The sequence below is a fragment of the Scomber japonicus genome, chromosome 12, assembly GCF_027409825.1.
Source record: "Scomber japonicus isolate fScoJap1 chromosome 12, fScoJap1.pri, whole genome shotgun sequence".
NCBI classification, from domain to species: Eukaryota; Metazoa; Chordata; class Actinopteri; order Scombriformes; family Scombridae; genus Scomber; species Scomber japonicus.
This window is the reverse complement of record NC_070589.1, coordinates 20,406,360-20,426,477: the sequence shown is the minus strand read 5'-3', so window position 1 is coordinate 20,426,477 and position 20,118 is coordinate 20,406,360. Positions and strand designations below refer to the sequence as shown.

Genomic DNA, 20,118 nt, shown 5'->3' with positions numbered 1-20,118 from the left:
TCAAGTACAGTTGTGGCAAGAATTTGAAAAAAATTGCAGTCATTGGCAGTTAATGTTTAAAGAGCTAAGATACTCAGACCTTAAATGGCCCATTTTATCTGATGGCCCAATTTTGCAGGTGTTGTGCTGTGTGTAAATACAGGAATCAGAGATGCCACCAAAAAAACGCAGCTTTACTATTTTGGGTCACATTCATATTGGTCTTAAGTGTTTCTAAATGAATACTAATGTTATTCCTTATCTGCTCTATGTGTAAATGTGCAACTGTTTGCCATCAAGTCTGCCAATTAAGCGAAATAAAGTTACCATTATGACAATGTCAGTGTTGTGCCTAATGTGCTGCCTCCAAGTGGTCAAAAAGATAGCTCTGCAGTGTAACTTACATATGTTCAAATCAAACAGTATGTTGTGTAGGACTACAGAGGATATGTCATCATTCCTTTCTCACCAGCAGTCCTTATCTACATCCTGTTCTTGGGTAGCAAAGCACACCACAGGAAGAGTGTCCCTGTCAAAAATTTAATGTGATATCATGTAAAAGTCAAAACATATTTTAGTCTAAAGAACAAACTGTATGTCTGCTCTTAACCACATGCCGACTGTTAGCTCATATTCAGTTATTGAGATGGTAGACGTGAAAGAACTTCTTTCACTGTCATATGTTGTGAATCATATATAAAGAAACACTACAGCAAAAAAAGACATGTGGCGATTAAATTAAAAAGAAATTCCACTGAAATTAAGAGAAGCACATCACATTCCCACCACATCAACAGCACTGAGTCACACACTGTTTTTCAAGCAACTGATGTCACAGCACTGAACTAAGCAGCTTTCTGTAACATACTACGTCATCGAGTTTGTGTCTGCAATGGGGCCCTGTCATTTTCACATCAGGAACATGCCAAATATGAGCCCATTGCTCTTGAAAGAGTGCAAGCTGGAACAGTTAATAATTGAAAGGTCATAAATTTGTTTAAGGACAGAACACTTTCTCTCACCTGCCTTTGGTGCAGCTTAAAAACAGCCTGTTACTTAAACATCCTGTAAAATGACAGAATTAGCCACAACTATATTCTACTAAAATTCCACTAACTTATGTGTAGGTGTGTGATTTATTTGTGTTGGAACATTCACTTGAATACCTTCAGAAATAAAAGGGAAACCCTTATCACACCCACATACACGCGTACACACACACATACACGCGTACACACACACACACACACACGTGCACAGCCGCAGAAAAGTGAGTTCCATTACATACATTGCAGTGAATTGGGGGCCAGGTGCAAGAGACAGCTCATTTCTCAGAGTTGATGTTTTACCCTGTTGCAACTTTTTTTTTTCTCTCTCTCTCTAAAACACATGTAATAATTATTTAGCAAGCATCCTTCCAGTTAATGAGTTATTGTTGCTCCATTTAAACAAGTCCATCTCACAAACTACATTTTCACTACATTTGAAAAATATAGGAACATGTTACATATTAGTAAATGTTACAGTTGTGTTATTTGGTTGCGCCTATATGCTTGTTTAAGAAGCTGTACATTTACAGTTTCTATTTTGTGCTAATAAAAAGAAGTTGTCTGGAATGTCTACCATAAATGTGTTTTTTATTCTCTCAACTATTTGTCTCAAAAGGTTTTTCCGATCTTGCATGTAAGATGTCATTTGGGTGGACTTGTAAAGATTTCAAAACCTTTTCTGTAAAGGGAAGGTTAGACCTGAAACGACTATTAGGGAGGCTTTTCTTCAGCGCTCCCTTAAGTGTTGTCAGTGATCCATGCAATGATTAAGTCCACAGGAGTGCATTTATGAAAAGTTGTACTTTTTAACCTGCTGAAATACAAATATTAGTGGGACTAATTTAGGTTAAACTGGATACTATTTTCCTGTATTTTAAGCAAAAAATGTTTTCTATAACACTTTGCTGGAAATTCAAATTTGAAACATCTGCAAGAAAGCTGCAAATGCCTGGATGAATGAAAAATGTATCTATGGTTACAACTATTTCTAGGACTCAATTCTATTACTCACAAAAGTCCAAAGACCAGAAAGTGGTGCACTGGGAGGTACTGGGAGAGGGGCAGGAGGACAGAGAGAGGAGGAGGGAGGGATAGGCAGTAGAGGGAGGGAGGGAGGGAGGGAGGGAAGTGAAAGACCAGTCTTTGGGATTTCTCATTAATTCAGACCCTCTCTTTTAGTTTTTTTAAAGCCCGCCCACAGACCATTATCAGCCTCAGCCTTATATATGCAGCCTGTTGCAGTTGTTTGTGAGTACACACACTTTACAGGGGACCAGCTCAAACCAGCAGCCACACAGCCACCATGAGAGAGTTCAAGAGCAAGGAATTCTGGAGGGCCGTCCTGGCCGAACTGGTTGGCATGACCCTTTTCATTTTCCTCAGCATCTCCACAGCCATTGGGAACACGAATAACACCCACCCAGACCAGGAGGTGAAGGTGTCATTGGCCTTCGGACTGTCCATTGCAACACTGGCCCAGAGTTTGGGCCATATCAGTGGAGCACACCTGAACCCTGCAGTTACCCTTGGGATGCTTGCCAGCTGCCAGATCAGCCTGTTCAAGGCAGTCATGTACATTGTGGCCCAGATGCTGGGCTCAGCTCTGGCCAGCGGCATTGTGTATGGAGCACGACCAAGTGCCATTACTGAACTGGGGCTCAACAAAGTAAGTAGAAAAAGTTCATATTACTGTTATTGGCAGAATATATGAAAACATGTCACTTAAAAATGTAGAGTTTTTAACATGCTGCACTTCTAAGAAATTAGATCCATTGCCGTGTGAAGTATTGAAAGTGTATGTGTTGTCCACCAAGTGAAAAAAGGGAATTTGGTAAAGATGCAAGCATTGAATTGGCACTGGATTGTTTGTGTTGTCCTTTGGACATTCTGTCATTGCTTATTATTGGATAGTGATGACACATGATTAAAGCACACCACACTGCAACGGCTCAAAGAATTTGCAAATAAAAACATGCAATGTCACATTTTTCCTCAGCTGTTTGGGAAGATATTGGGTTTTAAAGTTGTCTTCCAAGAAACTTCACTTTTACATCAGTCTGTAATTTGTAATGAAGAATATCAGCTGTCCTGACTGGTGGGGGATGATATCTACACTGCCCCATACAGAGTGTAACCCAGCTATATAACAGTGAATGGCAATAATCAGGTTTTTGCACAAATGAAAAATAAATTAGCAATGTGCCACTTTAGAGTATCTGCCAAATTGCAGTTGGACTTCCTGGGCAACACCAGCTGCTGCTAAATGGGAAGTGGCCGTGATGGGAAATTATCCATCTAAACTGACACAGACTTATTAACTGTTTTTTTTCTTGCAGCTCAACGGTGTCACTCCCAGTCAAGGCGTGGGCATAGAGCTCCTGGCAACCTTCCAGCTGGTGCTGTGTGTTATTGCAGTCACTGATAAAAGGCGGCGTGATGTCACGGGCTCAGCACCCTTAGCCATTGGCCTCTCAGTCTGCTTGGGGCACTTGGCAGCAGTAAGTTGCACCTTACAACCATCCTTAAAGCTGTATAATGTTTATCTAGGATTAGACACAGCAGTGGACATGATTTCATGCATTTATATTGTTTTAGCTGAAACCCCTCACCCCTGCCAGATTCTATTATACATATGTATACGCCACCAGACCATGTAGCTGAAGATATCCTCTTACATTACTCTTTGTTGTTTATTACAGATCAGCTACACAGGCTGTGGCATCAATCCCGCTCGCTCATTTGGTCCAGCTTTGATCCTGACTGACTTCACAAACCACTGGGTAAGTCAAGGAGGGAAGCATATAAGCACTTTACGCATGCCTTACATTTTTCTGCATGCATATTATATGTCAAGCTTAAAGAATGAAATAACTCCATAGCAGACAGATGACTCCATTACATGTGAATCCTCCTTCCTTCATAAGTTAATCAGTAATAGATTCATATTGTTTTACTATTACCCCGGATGAGATATTGATAAAAAGGAAACCTTTTGAACTCTCCTCTTTGTGTTATTCCTATTTATTCCTGTGTGTGATAACGATGGTTTAGAGATTGATCCGAGTTATTCATTGTAGGTGTACTGGGTGGGGCCAATGTGCGGTGGCCTGGCGGCGGCTCTCATGTATGATTTCCTGCTGTCACCCAAATTTGACGACTTCCCTGGGCGCATGAAGGTCCTGATCAGTGGCCCAGTGGGTGACTATGATGTTAATGGAGGCAACGACACTACAACTGTGGAAATGACGTCAAAGTAGTGCCGTGCAATCATAACCACTTAATGTCATTGAACATGTCTATACTCTTGTAAAAACAAAAGCCCTTGAATTTAGTGTAGTGATGTCAGTATTTTTTTGTTTTTCTATTTTTGAAATACCAATGAGGTTTATGGTAACGGGTCAGTTAGTGTCTCTTTTTAACTCACTCCTGCTTTGACCCCACTCACTGCCACTCAAGCATAAAAGTCAAGGTTATGAGAATCTTGACAGCACAGTGTGTTGAAATTATTCCCCATATCAGTATTCTATGTTGAGCCATTTTTTGTATACATATTTCTGTTTCTGTATCACTTTTTATCTCTGATGAATAATGTATTGTATGTTCACTTTTGAAATGTCTGTCATTTTTTTAAGTAAATAAAACACTTGTTGTTACACATGCTATTTGTGCTTTTTCTTGTTTTGTATTGTAGATGGTAGTAAATATTCAGTATCTTGTGTCATAGATGTTCTTCTCTATACAATCAGCACAAACTAATCAGGCATCCAAACCCCTAAAATTAATAATTATGAACACTGAAAATACTTACATTTTGAATAAGCATTATTTTTTGTTAAAAACTGAACATATTGTGTGTTTTCCTCAATATTTCCTAATAAAACATACACATTGATGGCCTTTTTGGCAGAAAAACTTTAAAACTGTGCTGTTGGATCCTTCACCCTTCACCCTCTGTCTCTCTCAATGCGATTCACAATCACACAATCTAAATACAGACCACTCTTGGCACTTGGAGGATGAGACACATGCTATGCAATCACAAAGTCACATGTTTGATACTGGCAACCTTTGTTGCATATCATCCCCCTGCCCTCAATCCTTGTCCTCTGTCATAACTGGCTTGATTAGGCCAAAAACAAACAAGGATCAAACAATTGTAGTTATAAATAGACTTTATTCAGGTCAAATTAACAAAAAAAGCTTGTAATTTGTTGTTGTGTAAAGAGTCACGAGTGGTGAATGCTGGAAAGGATGCTCCCTGGACAAATGATGCATGACACATTAACAAAGAAGCAAACCGCTAAACTAGAAAACTAAGCACAGATGACTTCAAGCCAAAGGTCTTGTAGTGCGAGAAGGAGGGCAGTGTGTATGCTGAAGAAACAACAGTACACATCAACTGCTGCTTACTAGTGGGAAGAAAAATCAGTAATCCAAATGTCAACAAAAGGGTCACCCCGCTAAAAAGTGAAAAGAGAGAACTGCAACTTGCTATCACTCCCAAACTGATAGACCTGTCTTTAAATACACTTCAGTAGATTAGACAAGAGCTAAATGTGTGTTATTAAAGTAACTACAAGGAGTTTCTAATCATCTAGTTATGAAACAGTCTGAATTGAATACTGATGCCTCTATATGACCTACACAAGCAAATGAGACCATCAACAAGAATAATGGCTATTTGCTAATATTCAATTATACTGGCCTGCTATCAGATTGGATTCCCTACAAAATCTGACAGAAAGATGACGCAGACATTATGTTTACATAACACATGGCATTGTAGCATGAAGGAGTGCAAACATCTTACTAGGATAAAGGGAGGACATTTGATAATGTTAAAGTAAATTTATACTTTCTAACTCATTTTCAAAAAGATGAGTGAAAAGGAAAGAGAGAGAGAGAGAGAGAGAGAGAGAGAGAGAGAGAGAGAGAGAGAGAGAGAGAGAGAGAGAGAGAGAGAGAGAGAGAGAGAGAGAGAGAGAGAGAGAGAGAGAGAGAGAGAGAGAGAGAGAGAGAGAGAGAGAGAGAGAGAGAGAGAGAGAGAGAGAGAGAGAATGAAGGGTAGGAGCAGCTGTAGTGAGAATAAATCATTGACTCAGAGAATTAAATGTTATTTTCTCCACACCTCTGCACAGCCCTGCACTGAAGATGCTACATTGCCGGATCTGGTCGAATGCAGTCTTTTATATAACTTAGATGTATGAACATTAGTAAAACAAAGTTTACATTGTTTCAAAATCATCATACAATTATTCAGCTTACATAGTTACAAACAGACACATAACCTCACTGCTATGGATCCTGCAAATGATGTGGCTAGTGTGCAAATTCACACCCTAGCCAGATTGTGATCATTCTCATGGGAAATGCAGTCTTCATTCTGGAGAACATTACTGCTTATGTGCACAGGGGCTGCCAAAATCAACACAAATTGAAAGTTCCTTGTAGTAACTTTAACTTTATCTGATGTTGTCAAAGATTGATTAAATCAGTGTGTGTCAAAACACAGTAGTTTGGCCCTGTGCTATCTCACAGCACCATATTTTATTATCATTATCATAATTTTATAAACATGAAAGCTAAACTTTATTTCTTTATTTTATCTATAAGTCAATATTTTCAGTTGTGTTTGTGAATATACCTGATGTGGGCTTGGTTTGAATAAACTCTAACTTGTATCCTCCTCATCAACTGCAGTGTCCAGATCAATGCTAGTGTCTCTCTACAACTGAATTTGGTGACTATTTAAATTGTATTAGAAAAGACAGAAAACATGGTCATCTCAATAACACTATGACAGTATGAATTCATTTGTAGTGACGAATATTATCTTGAATTGTTAAAAACACATGTAAAAATAAATAACTAAAAAAGTTGCTGCCACACAAAATGATATCCCTCTAATTCTTTGTCTTCTTTGTATTTCTCAGAAGTTGCTGCTAACGGATACATATGGTGAAGTATCTAATAGCAGATTGCCACATTGGTGATTGTTTCCCGCCAGCAGTTAAGAAAAGTTACACATAGAGGAAACTTCTCTGACTCATCCTCTCCCCCATAGGTTAGTTGGTCCCGTCATGGCAGCTTGCCAGTGGAGGTGAGGACATAGAAAGATTTAATAGCTTTCTGGCTTTGAATCTGGAGCTTGTTGCTCATCCTTTGACAGAGTAGGTTGGTACAAAGCTTCTGTTCTGTTCTCCACAGAGGAGCAAAGTGTACTCGCCTGTGAAATTTGGGAATTGGTGCTCAGTGGCGTGCATACTCCCAAAGGAGCAAGGGCAGAGATAAAAAAAAAAGGTGCACCTCCACCACATGCAGTTTCTATATAGGATTCAGGCTCACGTTTGCGTAGAATGCTTGAGCTACTGTGAGGAACAGAGGGCCTCTTTGGGGGCCAACCAGAAGAGAGTTTGTGAGGCACTTGGGCTTAACTACTCATACAGTTACTACATTATATGGCAAACAGGATGGTGGATGAAGTGTCCCATTAAGACACATACTGACTGAATAGAGGTTTTAGAATTCAAACCAAAACGCTAGGGGCAATTAGCCATTGAAGTCTTTACAAAAACACCTTTTAGATGCGTGCTCTGGAACAGCTATTGGAGTTAGCTGAGCCGAGTGACTAATTCTCCACTACAGTGTGCTTGGTCTTATGCCAGCAGGTCACCCACTGGTTCCAGTGGGATTCCTGCAAACCACATATATGTTGGTTCAAGTAGCTGTGCTTTAATTTGAACATTAAGGGGACATATTATGTTTTGTGTTTTTCAGTTTTTTCCATGATTATGATGTTGGATGTCTATGTTAAACAAGGTCAGAGTTCCAAAACCTGAGGGGAGCCTGAACCCTGAAGTCAAATGTCCAGACATCAGCTGCTCTGAATGGTCCAAGTTCCCCCATGTCTGCATTCTCTTTTCCTTATCTTTATATAAATACTTTTCTCCTACCATATCCCTGTCTTCTTGCGTGTGTCTGCATTTGTGATCGCCTGCTCCACCCCCACACAACACCAGCACACACACTGATTATATACTTGACTTGTTTCCATTTCTGCTTGATTAAATCCTCTGTGTTCATCCTTCAATCTGAGTAATGAAGTCCAACTCTTATGACAGACCACAGTAATAAATTATCTCTTGGGTTCTTCAGAACACCTGCATCTTAATGTTATTTATTCTTCTGGCAGATGACAGGCTAGTTTCGAGGCACTATTGCATCTTGTTTTCATCAGAGAGCCAGAGGGCATGAACATCATGGTATGTGTAGGGACCACATGTGACCTTTCTAGATTAGGTATGCCCATTGGCACAGAATCCAAACAGGTTTTGGTGGGATCTTTGACCTGGAATAATATTGATAGATTGAAATCCACCCTTATATCTGACCAACTGATTGAAAAAGTTTCAGTCAGCTTGATAAATTCATACCACAGTTGTCTCAGCAACTGCAGTCATGCAGTTATGTTTTATTCGATTACGACAGATTCCTTTCCCAAATAGATGTACTGTGATCTCTTAACACCTAAATACAAAGCATAAAAAGACCATTCAGTTTAGCCAGGATTATTGACGATCTTGTTAGAAGATATTATTAATTTGTGTCCAATCTTAGGTCTGATTTCTATTTATTATAGTTTGTTTGCTTTTTATTTCAATTTGTAGATTTTAACATTTTGCACTTTTCATTTCAGTAGCTGAGTTGATTTCCTATGATCTTTTTCATAAAAAATGATGTATGTTGAGACTGCCCTTATCACTTCTAGTCACAGTGATAGTTACACATTAGGTCAAGTTGTGGGAAAAGAACAGGATATTTGATTGTATAGAAAACTCCTCATGGCTGCAACATGTTAGTATCATGATTTACCAAGTTAGAACTATGAGATATCCTCAAACATAAAAATGCAGCCAAATTGCTATTGCTTTTTTAATTAGTTACTTTTAAAAGGATTTTTTCAATAGAATTCTGTTTTTAAAAAGGCAATTTTTTGACCAATTAATTTCATGTAACAACAAATCAACAGACTGTAGTGGGGTTTTCCATCTTGATTTAACACGCACATACATATAAATTTGAGTTTGCTGCCCATCAGTGGGAGAGGCTGCTAATAGAGTTGGCCCAACCCTATGAGCAACCCGGTTGGGAAGCATAACTTGCGTCCTTCCTCCATGATTATCTTTCCAATCTGCTGTCAAGTGTGCTTTATTACGTGTAGTTAGTTACACCTCTTCCATCCTGCTCTTGTCATGTAATAAATCTTTCATCCTTCCAGTTATGCTTTCATTTCTACCAGGGCTACAAATACTATTTAGTCAAAATTGCAGCAGACATACTACAAAACTACATTTGATAATAAAATAAGTGGATTTTGGATGGAACTTTCTTGCTCAGTCAAAGGTGACTCTTTGACAGGTTTCTCTTTCTTCCTTTGGCAAGAAGACATGAAGCAGTGTGACCCTTTAACCTGTCATTTCTTTCACACAGAGAAGAGAATAGGAGGCTGGTTTCCTTGTCATGAATTCAAAAGGTCCCATTTCCTTCACAGCCCCGTGTGACTGATCTTAACTTCAATGCAGGCAACCCTACATGGCACATCCTCCGGACAGAATACGCTGATTGAAAGATAGGGATACCATTAACAAAGACTTTGTGGGGGGAAAAAAGTTGTGTTGGGCAGAGTGTCCTTCACACATTTAATGTCTTGTGTCTGAAATTAAGACAAATTATTTGAAAGATGTACACTCCATAACATTAAGATGCATTTCTTTTCTGAATTCCTGGTTCATTTGGAGAGATAAACAACGTTCAGTTTTATATTGCAACAATAATAAAAATACAATTTTGCAAAATATAGATCAAGTTATGCAAGGTGTTGTTTGTTGCATATTTTATTCTGAACTGCACTAAAACCTCATTTTTATTCTAATAAAGCACTTACTTAAGTTAACATATCCTTTATTTGAAGTGTTTTTTTTAAATCACTCTGCCAACACCCAACAAAGGTAACAGTTTGGTGGGGTCATTAATCAGTTGTGAATCACAGAGAAAGCAGCACTGCCTCCTGTTAAACTGGAAAAGTACTGAATAGAACAGGAGAAATGGAGGTCATTCTCACTGGTGGAAAACACATATCTCTCAGCTGTTTCTAATTAGGCCTGATTCTTTACAGCCGCACGCATGATGAATGCTGGTGAATGTGACTCATGATGTTTTCAATTGGGTGGTTGGTGTGACCAAATTTCTACCTGTTATCTTAGCATTATCTTAGTAGCCAGAAATGTCAGAAATTAAAAAGTGGGCATTTTGAAAGGCAGCTCTGGCTGAGTGTCTGGGAATGATCATCTTCATTTTCATCAGCCTCTCTGCTGCAATAGGGGATCGAAATAATTCCTACTCGGACCAGGAGATAAAAGTGTCTTTTGTTTTTGGCCTGGCCATTGCCACATTAGCCCAGAGTATAGGCCACATTAGTGGTGCCCATCCTAATCCTGCCACCACCTTGGGCCTCCTGGCCAGCTGCCAGATGAGTGTCCTCAAAGCCTTTTTCTACATAATAGCTAAGTTTTGGGAGCAGTGGCTGGCAGTGCCATTGTTTATGGCATAAGGCCAAAATCCACAGATACACTGGGTGTTAACAAGGTAAGGAAGAGGCTACGTGCTTCCAATTTTCCTGAGTAATGCTTCCTTTAGTTTAAATTACATTTACTGCTTAGACGGAGTGGCATTTGGGGAATCGCCTGCAGCCTGATCGAGTTTTCCTGTGAAAGTCTGACACTCACTGTGTAAAGTTGCGTGTTCTAATCTTTGAGACCACCATATTTGCTGGTGATAAGTTGTTCAATTAAATGTCAAATTCTAATTATTGCTCCAGGTTAGTAGCTGTCAAAGGCATGCCTTCTCTCTCATGGGCTATGTTGGGATGAAAGCTTGTGCTGTCCTGTGCAGTAATTTAAATACAAAGTCAGTCAGGCAAATAAACGCTTTAAGCATTGTCTACCTGGTTTTTATCTTTCTTTTTTTCCAGCATGCTTGGTTTAATTTTTAAAGTGTTCTATCTTTAAGAGCTGGTGCAGGAGTTGCAGAAGTGGAAGCTTATTTTCCCTCTCATTATAATTAAGTTTCTTTTCTATTGCAGCTTAATGGAATCAGCCCAATCCAAGGTTTTGGTGTAGAATATCTGCTCATCCTCCTACTGGTCCTGTGTGTAATCTCAATCACTGACAAAAGACGTGACATCAGTGGATTTGCACCTCTGGCAATTGGACTCTGTAGCGGTTGGACACCTTGCTGGTGTAAGCATATCAAGACATTCCTGTAGACCCCTCCCATTAATTTAGTGGATGGTTTATCCATCTTGCTGTGGTCTGATAACAATGATCTGGCTGTACATCAAGCTTCCATGATGTACATCCAGAAAGGTAAGTGGTGTTTTCCTCTGATGTGGTTTACAGATCAGCTACACAGGATGTGGTATCAACCTGGCTCAATCCTTTGGGTCAGCAGTCGTACAGAAGTCTTTTGATGATCAATGGGTAGGTACTGTGGAGCTGCAAATCATCAGATATTTGTAAGTACTGGATTTATGCGTCATTCCTATTGAAATAAGGATATGTCTATCCTGTGTTTGTTTTTACAGGTGTACTGGGTAGGACCACTGAGTGCCGGTGTAGTGGCAGCTCTTTTATATAACCAATGACTGGCACCAAGAGATGAGCCCTTGAGTGAAAAAACAAGAGTTCTGTTCAGTTGTGGCTCATCACTGGAAGCTAAAATTCAGGAACCCCTTCTGACTGATGTTGCCAGAGAATGACCAAAGACGGCAGTTTCAATACATGTAACTCCTGCGTAATGTGTACTTGTATCAAATACTCATTTTTCAAGATGAAATTATTTCCCTTAGCCCTTATGGGTTTTATTGGCTTCCCCTGCACATTGTGTAGTGTATTTCTTTATGTGCAGGTGCACATAGCATGTTTTTTTGTCACACCGGACATGTTTCAAAGCTGAGATGACAAAAAATTAAAAATACAATTTTAAAAAAGCTGTGTGTTTTTGGAGGGTTGTGGCTGCAAAATGTTTTATGTTTCTGTTGAGGTGAGAATGAGATTTTACTAGAGATGGTTGCTCAGGAGGTGAAGGTCTTGCTGGCCTTTACACTGTTCACTGCCACACTGGCTAAGACCTTGGTGCACATCAGTGGAGCACACCTGAACCCTGCAGTCACTTTGGGACTGCTGGTCAACCTCAGATGTGTGTGTGTGTGCTACATCCTGGCTTATATGCTTGGGGAAGTAGCAGGTAGTGATTTTTTGTGACTGGATGTAGACCTGGGCCCTGTTCCATAAAGCAGGATTACCAAATAAACCAGGCTTATTTTGTTTCCAGCGGATCCGTATCTGCTGGAAACAAAATAAGCCTGGTTTATTTGGTAATCCTGCTTTATGGAACAGAGTCCTAGTGAACCTCTTGCTGTTAACGGTATGGTATAGGATCATGCTTGTCTGCTTTCACTTTCATCTTGACAGGATAACTGAGCTTTTAAAATGTGAGTATGAACCCCTTCATTACCTTTTTGCTGTACAAGAGCGGTTATTCATCATCTTTTCCAGGTAACATGACTGTAGAACAGTCTTTGTCTTCAAGATCCTTGCCACACATTAGCTGTGTGTGTGTGTGTGTGTGTGTGTGTGTGTGTGATGGCAATAGTGTGATATGACTGGCTCAGCACCGCTGGTTATAGTGCAGTCAGTGGGGCTTGGGCACTGTCCAGCGTTAAGTGGATGACAATTGCATAGTTCTGATAAATCTGTAGTTATTTTAAATGCATTTCAGAGGTACACCTTTTTGCTTAGTGCTAAAATAAGGGCCAGACGGGGTTCAGTTAAATAACAGGTTGGACAAAATGAAAACACTAATCAATTCAAATAGCTCTGCAATAAATAGCATTTTGGTTTTTGTCGTTTTTGTTGGGGCTGCTAAGGTGTGCTGGCACATCTCCGAAGTCAGTGTTTTTTTTAAAAAACACTGTTCCTGCTTGCCAGTACAGTTTTCCTGTGCATAGCAGGTGTCGCCATGATTTAAGACTTTTCCTTTCCTTTGCCACGATATTATGTTATTTTGCAGGGTGTGAATGATTTGCCAGCATGCCAGGAAGCAAGTACTTCATATCACAATTGTAATGGAAGCTACTCAGACTGAATACAAATGAGCAACATGTGTCAGCTTTTGAAAACTATTTTTATAAGTGTTTTCATGGAAACATAAGGCAAGCTGCAGAGGTACAAAGGGCTCACTGCTTTGATTTCTGGTGCCAAAACGGACTTATAATGTGGAAGAAGGTTTTTAACATATTTTCAAAATTGATGATGTAAGAATAGCCAACATTGATTATTTCTAATCCATTTGAGGATAAGTTAACTATATATTCTCAAACTACTCATGAACTATTTTACACCATAAATATAATTAGTTCAATAAACACTATGTATGTTGCTATTTGCATTGTGTTGCACTAGCTGGGGCCAGTGGCTGGTGGTATAGCAGCAGCTCTATATATGATTTCCCTCTGTATCCACAAATGCACAACTTCAGAACGCACAGAAGGAGTCCAGGGGGTGAAAACCATGCATCTGAAATAAATGGACAAGGCAAGAGCAACCGAGGACCAAGTCAATGGTTAGTGGCCTAGTTTTGCATTAAGCTTTTCTGTGATCATCTTTGAATCACGTGTTCTTAGATTTACTTATTATAAATTATAACTTTTTATAAATATTCCTTTTCATCCAGTTTTATTGTTTTCATCTCAAACTATTTAGTATATGGTAAAGTTCAGAGTAAGGTCTACATATCCTTTGTTTACATTAAGGAGTTACCAGACTAATTCAATGTATATTTAGGTCTGAATGACCTTGACAAGAGTAGCTTTTATATGTATCTGCTACTGTATACACTATTATTCTGTTCAAGGTGTTTGGCAACGGTCCCAAATTTTTTTCTGTAGTAAAACAACACAAGGATGTGGATCAGGTGATTGCACATGAAGGCATTTTAAATTCATCAGAAAAGGTATGATTAGACAAGATGTGGCCATCACAGAGATTTCCTGTTTGGCTGTGACACAAGAATGTCCTGTCTCCATCTACGCAAACAGCCCCTTTCACATCCCATTTTATGGCTTATGACTATTTGATGGTCCCCACACCCTGGGCTAATCATTGAATAACCATCAAATGACTTTAAACTCCACAACCGAACATTTCTCAACACAAACCCTGCAGTGTGAAGGCAATGCAGCCAAGGTCATTTAAATAAATACTAGTTATTGGTAGCTTACATTCCAATCGGGGCAAGATTACCGCTGTGGTTAGATGCACATCCCCTTTGAGAGTGCTGCAATTATTAGGATCCGCATGAAATGATCATTAACAAAATGTTTGTGTCCCAAATAATTTTACAATGCTCAGTAAGGATATACAGGAATTCAAGTTCCACTTGTTGCCTCACAGCTAAACCAGTGAAATCCATGATGGAAAATCACTCTGATATATAGGCTAACACAAATTCAGTGCAACACTAAGCATACATGAAGGAGACAGATGTACTGCAATGTTGATGCTGACAGCTTGGAAAGCTTACAGGGAAGAACCTGATAATTATCTGCATGAATAACCATATTTCATGATATTTAATTGCAATTGCAATCTGAATTTAAAAAAAATATATATTCACTATATATTTCATTTTCTATAGCATTCCTCCCTTTAAGGGAGCTCTGGTATATGTCACTGAAACTCTGTCAGTTTGGTTTTTCATAAAACTGCTTAAGTGCACTGTGCTTTTAAATTTATCAATGAAGGATAACTGTGCTGATGGGTTTATCTCACTTATATGACATGACACTTCTTCACATGATTTTTTACGATGGAATCTCGGAGGCTGGTCACGTGAAGACAGCCAATCTGAAATCTCCTTCCTTTGTGTGCTTAACCTCGGGGGTCAGAGCATTGTGTTTAGCCTCTTGTTTTGAAGTTTGTCCTCAACAACATGGACAATGCTCTTTTTGTTGTCCCTCAGTCATTTTGTGTGAGAGTGTCATTCATCAAATTATTTGGCTCTTGTGTTTAGCTTGATTATTCCACTACTTGGCATGGGAGATCATCCAGTAGTCCTTTCATTATATTTATCTAGACAAAACAAACAACTGGGAATAGAGGCCTAACTTGGTTTAAAATGATTTAAAATGATGAGTTAACCCAGTCTTTTCAGTTAAATTGGCCACACTGTAGGACAGGGTGACATCTTCTTTCATTACAATGAGAAAAGATACAGTAGTTTATTTTCATTCAATCCTACAAACACTTCTCAACTACTGTAAATACTCACACACAACAAATGTGTATTAATCTGCATTTGAAAATAGTAGCCAACAAAAAAACTTTTTACCACTGTTTAAGTAAAATTAGCTGAAAATGACAGTGCCTAGCTGCTTTAGGAAATTACTTTAAATTTGAAAAGACTATATACTTGTTGAAACTGTTCATTTTTAGAGATCATGTTTTCTATTGGAACAAATGGGCTTGGAGCTGAGTACCACAGTGGTGGGGAAGTTGAAAAGCTTTGAACCAGCCTTATCCTTTAAAGGGATGTACACCTGCTTCCTTAGGCCCCGGCAGCAGTGTAACATCTCCAGCTAACAGGCACCTAGAAGACTTTAACCTTAACTTTAACCCCCTCTACCCCCCTCCCCACGCCTATTGATGCAGTGGCCCTTGTCTGCAGCCCGAGATATACCCCCCACATTTACTCCCTTTCTGCTTTTCATCAGTTTTTGGCAATGGTTCAATAAATGCTGTGTCAGAGTAGGGGGTTGTGTGGGGGTGTGGTACAGTAAGATATGTGGTGAACAGTGTACAGGACTCTTTTCAACAGAAACAAGATGCCAATCAAAACTGCAGAGTCAAACAGTTCTCACTTCTTCTTTTTTATGGTCACTATAACCACACTGATGTAAACTCTTGCTACGTGACACTACTGGCCTATATTTTCAAAAGAACAGTTTTTCTCAAAAGAACAGCACGGCATCTATAGGTTCACTTAGTCCTTCAAATTGTAGGGCTATAAACATTTGTCAGAGGCTGCAGAAGGTGAATGGCCATACTATTTATAACTAGGTCTTGACCTGTGAACCTGCTGGTAAACACAGATCAAAAGAGATCCAAAGTGAATCTTGACTTTTCTGTTATCATTATTGTCGTCACAGTATTTATTCATATGTAAATCAAAAGGTCATCAAATTGATTAAAAGGTGTTTTAAAGCACAAACTAATACGTGGCAACAAACCAAATCCAGGTTTTTCAAGTTTTCATACATATCGGACCTTTAATGATTGACATCACAGTTTAAAGCCCCATTGGTTTTAATGTGCTGTGTGACCTTGTTAAACAACAGATCCTATCAAAGAATTCATGCCCTGCAGCTCAGCAGTTCCTGTTTAAATTGCATAACAACAGCACAATGAAATGTGCACACCAATATGACTGTGATGACCTCTATTACTCATACACGTAATCATTGAATTCCAATGATAACTTTGGCCATGTCCTAAACCTCTTAGCTTAAGTTAAGGACATATGTGACATACCCATCTGACCACCAGTTACTTTCAGGAACCATCCAAAATGATCAATATGGATGAAGAGAACAACTGTAATGAACATAAATCAGAGAGTTTTTAAAGTTTTTTAAAATAAATTCATGGACACCATATTACAACAGGGAGGCATTCAGTTTCTGCATGTTCTTGTGAAGTGAAATATTACAAGCATCTTTGTCAGAAGAGGGTGGATTTCAGGTTCATCCTACCTTTGTACATTTCGTTACTTGTACACACAATACATTTTGCATTTAGACAACTATTGCAGATAGAAATAGTGTGCAACACTGCCACCCTCTGGTCTGAACTGGATTTAGTCCTGCATGGATAGAAGGTCACACAAATATCTTGATTAGTCTGGAGCAAATATCAGAATGAAGCTGAATTTTCCACAAACAGTATACTCTTCTATTTCACTGAGGACTGCTAGACAATGATATAGGGAGAGCTTGTTCAGTTGTAACCCTTCAACATAACCCAGTCAGAAAAAAAGTTTGACTAACATCACTCATCCTCCTTATGTTCAGTTCAATGCCCTGCTTACAAACCAAGACATGATGGGTTTGCACATCTCTGATTTGAAAGAACTTAACCTTTTGGAATGTATACTTTCATATATGTGTATTTTCTTAAAACTTGTAGCCTATAGATTTGATTCCGCTTTTCAGGTTACAGTCTGATGTGGTTAGAGGTGCTAAGATTACATACTACTATGGCTGACCCTCATGGCTGAAACTCCACTTAAAATGAACTGGCTCATGAGTTTTGTTTTGTTTTCTCAGCCAAGCCAGATTTCTAATTTAATCTAGTTAACTCAAAACAATGTGAGAAATGGTCTGCATTGGAGGCTTTACAAGAAACATGTGTGTTTAATTTCATCATTCGGACAAAAAAAACAACAACAAACAGAAGCACATGGCCTGCTATTGCCTCTTGATCAAGATCCAAATGCTGTTTTCTACTTGCATCTATATTGTTGCATTACTGTTCAAAATGTAAAAGACTGGTACTGGAGCTGTGTCTTTAGTTTTATGTTTCAGGTAAATACTGGGATTTATATTTATTTGTGAGGAATGTGCTGATCTTTAAAAAAGGAATGGGATGTAGCAACCGCGATGAGCCAGCTGTATCTGTCTTTTCCATATTTGCAACATAATTTGGTGTGTAATACTGACTGATAGTGAGGGAAAAACTACCCAACATGTTCTATTTAACTGGTGTTTATTTATAGACATTGCCTCATTTGCACATCTGGTTTTCACCTTTTTATTGTTTTAATTATTTAAATGACTGATTGTGTTTTATCATTTTAAGAATAGCGTATACTCCAGGTACTAGTAATATAATAGTGATTTGTGTGTGTGTTCAGTGTCATGTACATTATGAACATTATGTACCTGTATTGTATGTAGCTTGTATTTTACTATATGCAGCTGTATTGAACTCTTGAACACAAGACAGATTTCCCCTCCGGACAGTTAAGTGTGTGTTATTTTACATTTGAGAAATAATCTAATAATAGAGCAAAAATAGTTAATAATGAGCAAAATAATGCATCGATTTAATATTTGTAGAGGTGTAACATTTAATTACTTAGATCAATCATTGATTTTCAAAATACATATTTTTCAGACATAATATACAGTTATACATAGTTATATAATATAGTAACAATAACAATGTTACAGCTGACCCCTAGCACTTTATTTAACTAGACTTTGAAGGTAGCACATATCACTAAATGGGAGCAATGTGTCAGACATTAAGTGTTATTTCTAAAAATGTATTACAAGGCACCTCTAAAAGTGCAACTGCAGCTAATTGTCATAAGATTTCATAAAGATACAGCAATATTTAAGTTGAATAGTATTACATTGTATCAGTTGTATTACTAAAGTAATCAGATTACTCCCCTACAAGTTATCATTCATGTTCGCTAAGGGCTGCACGAGGGACAGTCAGGCAGGTTTGGACCGGCACCCGGGGCTTGTTGTTGTTCCATATTAGGAACTTAGACTGGCCCTTAGACACAAACAAATAAGCATTATTTAGAATATATCCTGTATTAAGCATTAGTAGGTTTTGAAATACATGGTATTAAGGTAAGTGTTAAATAAGGAGGAGTATTACAATGTTCTGAGGTAAGTATTAGGGTGAATCCAAGGGAAAAGTGTTCAAGGCACCAAAGTAAAACACAGTAAGTCATTTCTGAAACAGTAAATGATAAGTGTAAAGGTAGTAGCTAAGTTATAGGACTAATGTTGAATTAAGTTTAGCTACTGTAGGCAGGCACTGGGTGAAATGGAGTTTTAAACAAACACGGCCGTGTTGGACTTACTAAAACCAGCGTTTTTTGCTCTCAAGTACAACTTTTCATCACAAAACTTCGAAGGTAAGACAGAATATCTGTTAGTCACTGTAAATAAGTGGTTGTTTACCTTTGTATGCTGCTGGTTCACTGAGTTTTTAGCGCAATAATAGTGGTACTGTTGAACTCGCCAGGGTCTTAGCTTTCATATGAGATGCTATTTGTTTGTGTACCATGAAGTATCAGAGCGGTAGCAATGGAAATGTGGAGAGTGGGTTGACTTTGTGACGCGATTCGGATTTTGATATTTGATCATTAACCTCTTAACGCACGCTGTTCCGTTCACGGGACGGGACGGATGTTAGGAGGTAGCCACACGGTCTTCTGAATGTTTTAAACACCAACCCTTAAACATATATACTCATGCCGTACATTGTTGGAAAGCTTAGATTGTTCTGATTCATTCAAGAGCACTCACGACTTATATGGTTGCTCACAGCCGTAATAGTATTACCGATTAGCTCGGCTAGCCACTCAGCTAAGTGAGAAAAGCTATAATGCCTACATACCTTCAAAGTCTTCCCTTTATCCACAACGATCATCTTATGACTCAGGACTTTCTGTACAGCTCGCCAAGTATCCATTCTTGTGAAATATGAAATCCGTTTTCATAAAACCGGAATATTTTCCTCAATATGTCCATGTATTTAGTCCAACACGTAATGTAATAACCCAAATAACAAACCATATACGGTCCGTTTACGTCATTTCCTGACCTGCACTACACGTGACTAGATGTTTACGACCGTGAGCCTCTTCTGCTTCTGACGACACCACACACAAGCCAATCGGTGTTTAGGATTAGGCAGTACATGCAGAGACATTGCTGCTACTCCCACTGGCGTTACAATGTAATGTACTCCGGTGGTTTCTTATATACAGTCTATGGTTTCAAGTCAGTTACAGCAAGGGTATGTTCGCTTCCTGTTTTCAAAATAAAAGCACCAACTCTATCGTTATGGTTTTCTTAATAATAAAAGGCAACGGGTGTTTTATTTGTGAAAATGACCGGAAGTGCGTTACTCGCTACGGCTAACTTGAGTGGCTCCGAATTCGCAGGAAC

At 38.8% G+C, this 20,118-nt stretch overlaps 1 protein-coding gene and 1 pseudogene across 1 annotated transcript; both read left to right on the top strand.

Annotated features, from left to right (window-relative positions):
• Nucleotides 1-2,246: 2,246 nt before the first annotated feature.
• LOC128368945 (aquaporin-1-like) lies at nucleotides 2,247-4,686 on the top strand. Its single transcript, XM_053329875.1, has 4 exons — nucleotides 2,247-2,694; nucleotides 3,365-3,526; nucleotides 3,728-3,808; nucleotides 4,106-4,686. Exons 1-4 carry the CDS (start codon nucleotides 2,332-2,334, stop codon nucleotides 4,283-4,285), a joined length of 786 nt encoding a protein of 261 aa, XP_053185850.1. The 5' UTR covers nucleotides 2,247-2,331; the 3' UTR covers nucleotides 4,286-4,686.
• A 5,625-nt stretch (nucleotides 4,687-10,311) lies between these two features.
• Nucleotides 10,312-11,893, top strand: LOC128368946 (aquaporin FA-CHIP-like; annotated as a pseudogene).
• The last annotated feature ends 8,225 nt before the right edge of the window (nucleotides 11,894-20,118 follow it).

Coding starts and splice junctions, on each gene's coding strand:
- LOC128368945 (XM_053329875.1), top strand. CDS start 2,332: ATGAGAGAGTTCAAGAGCAAGGAATTCTGGAGGGCCGTCCTGGCCGAA. Junction 2,695..3,364: donor CTGAACTGGGGCTCAACAAA/GTAAGTAGAAAA, acceptor TTTTTCTTGCAG/CTCAACGGTGTCACTCCCAG. Junction 3,527..3,727: donor GCTTGGGGCACTTGGCAGCA/GTAAGTTGCACC, acceptor TGTTTATTACAG/ATCAGCTACACAGGCTGTGG.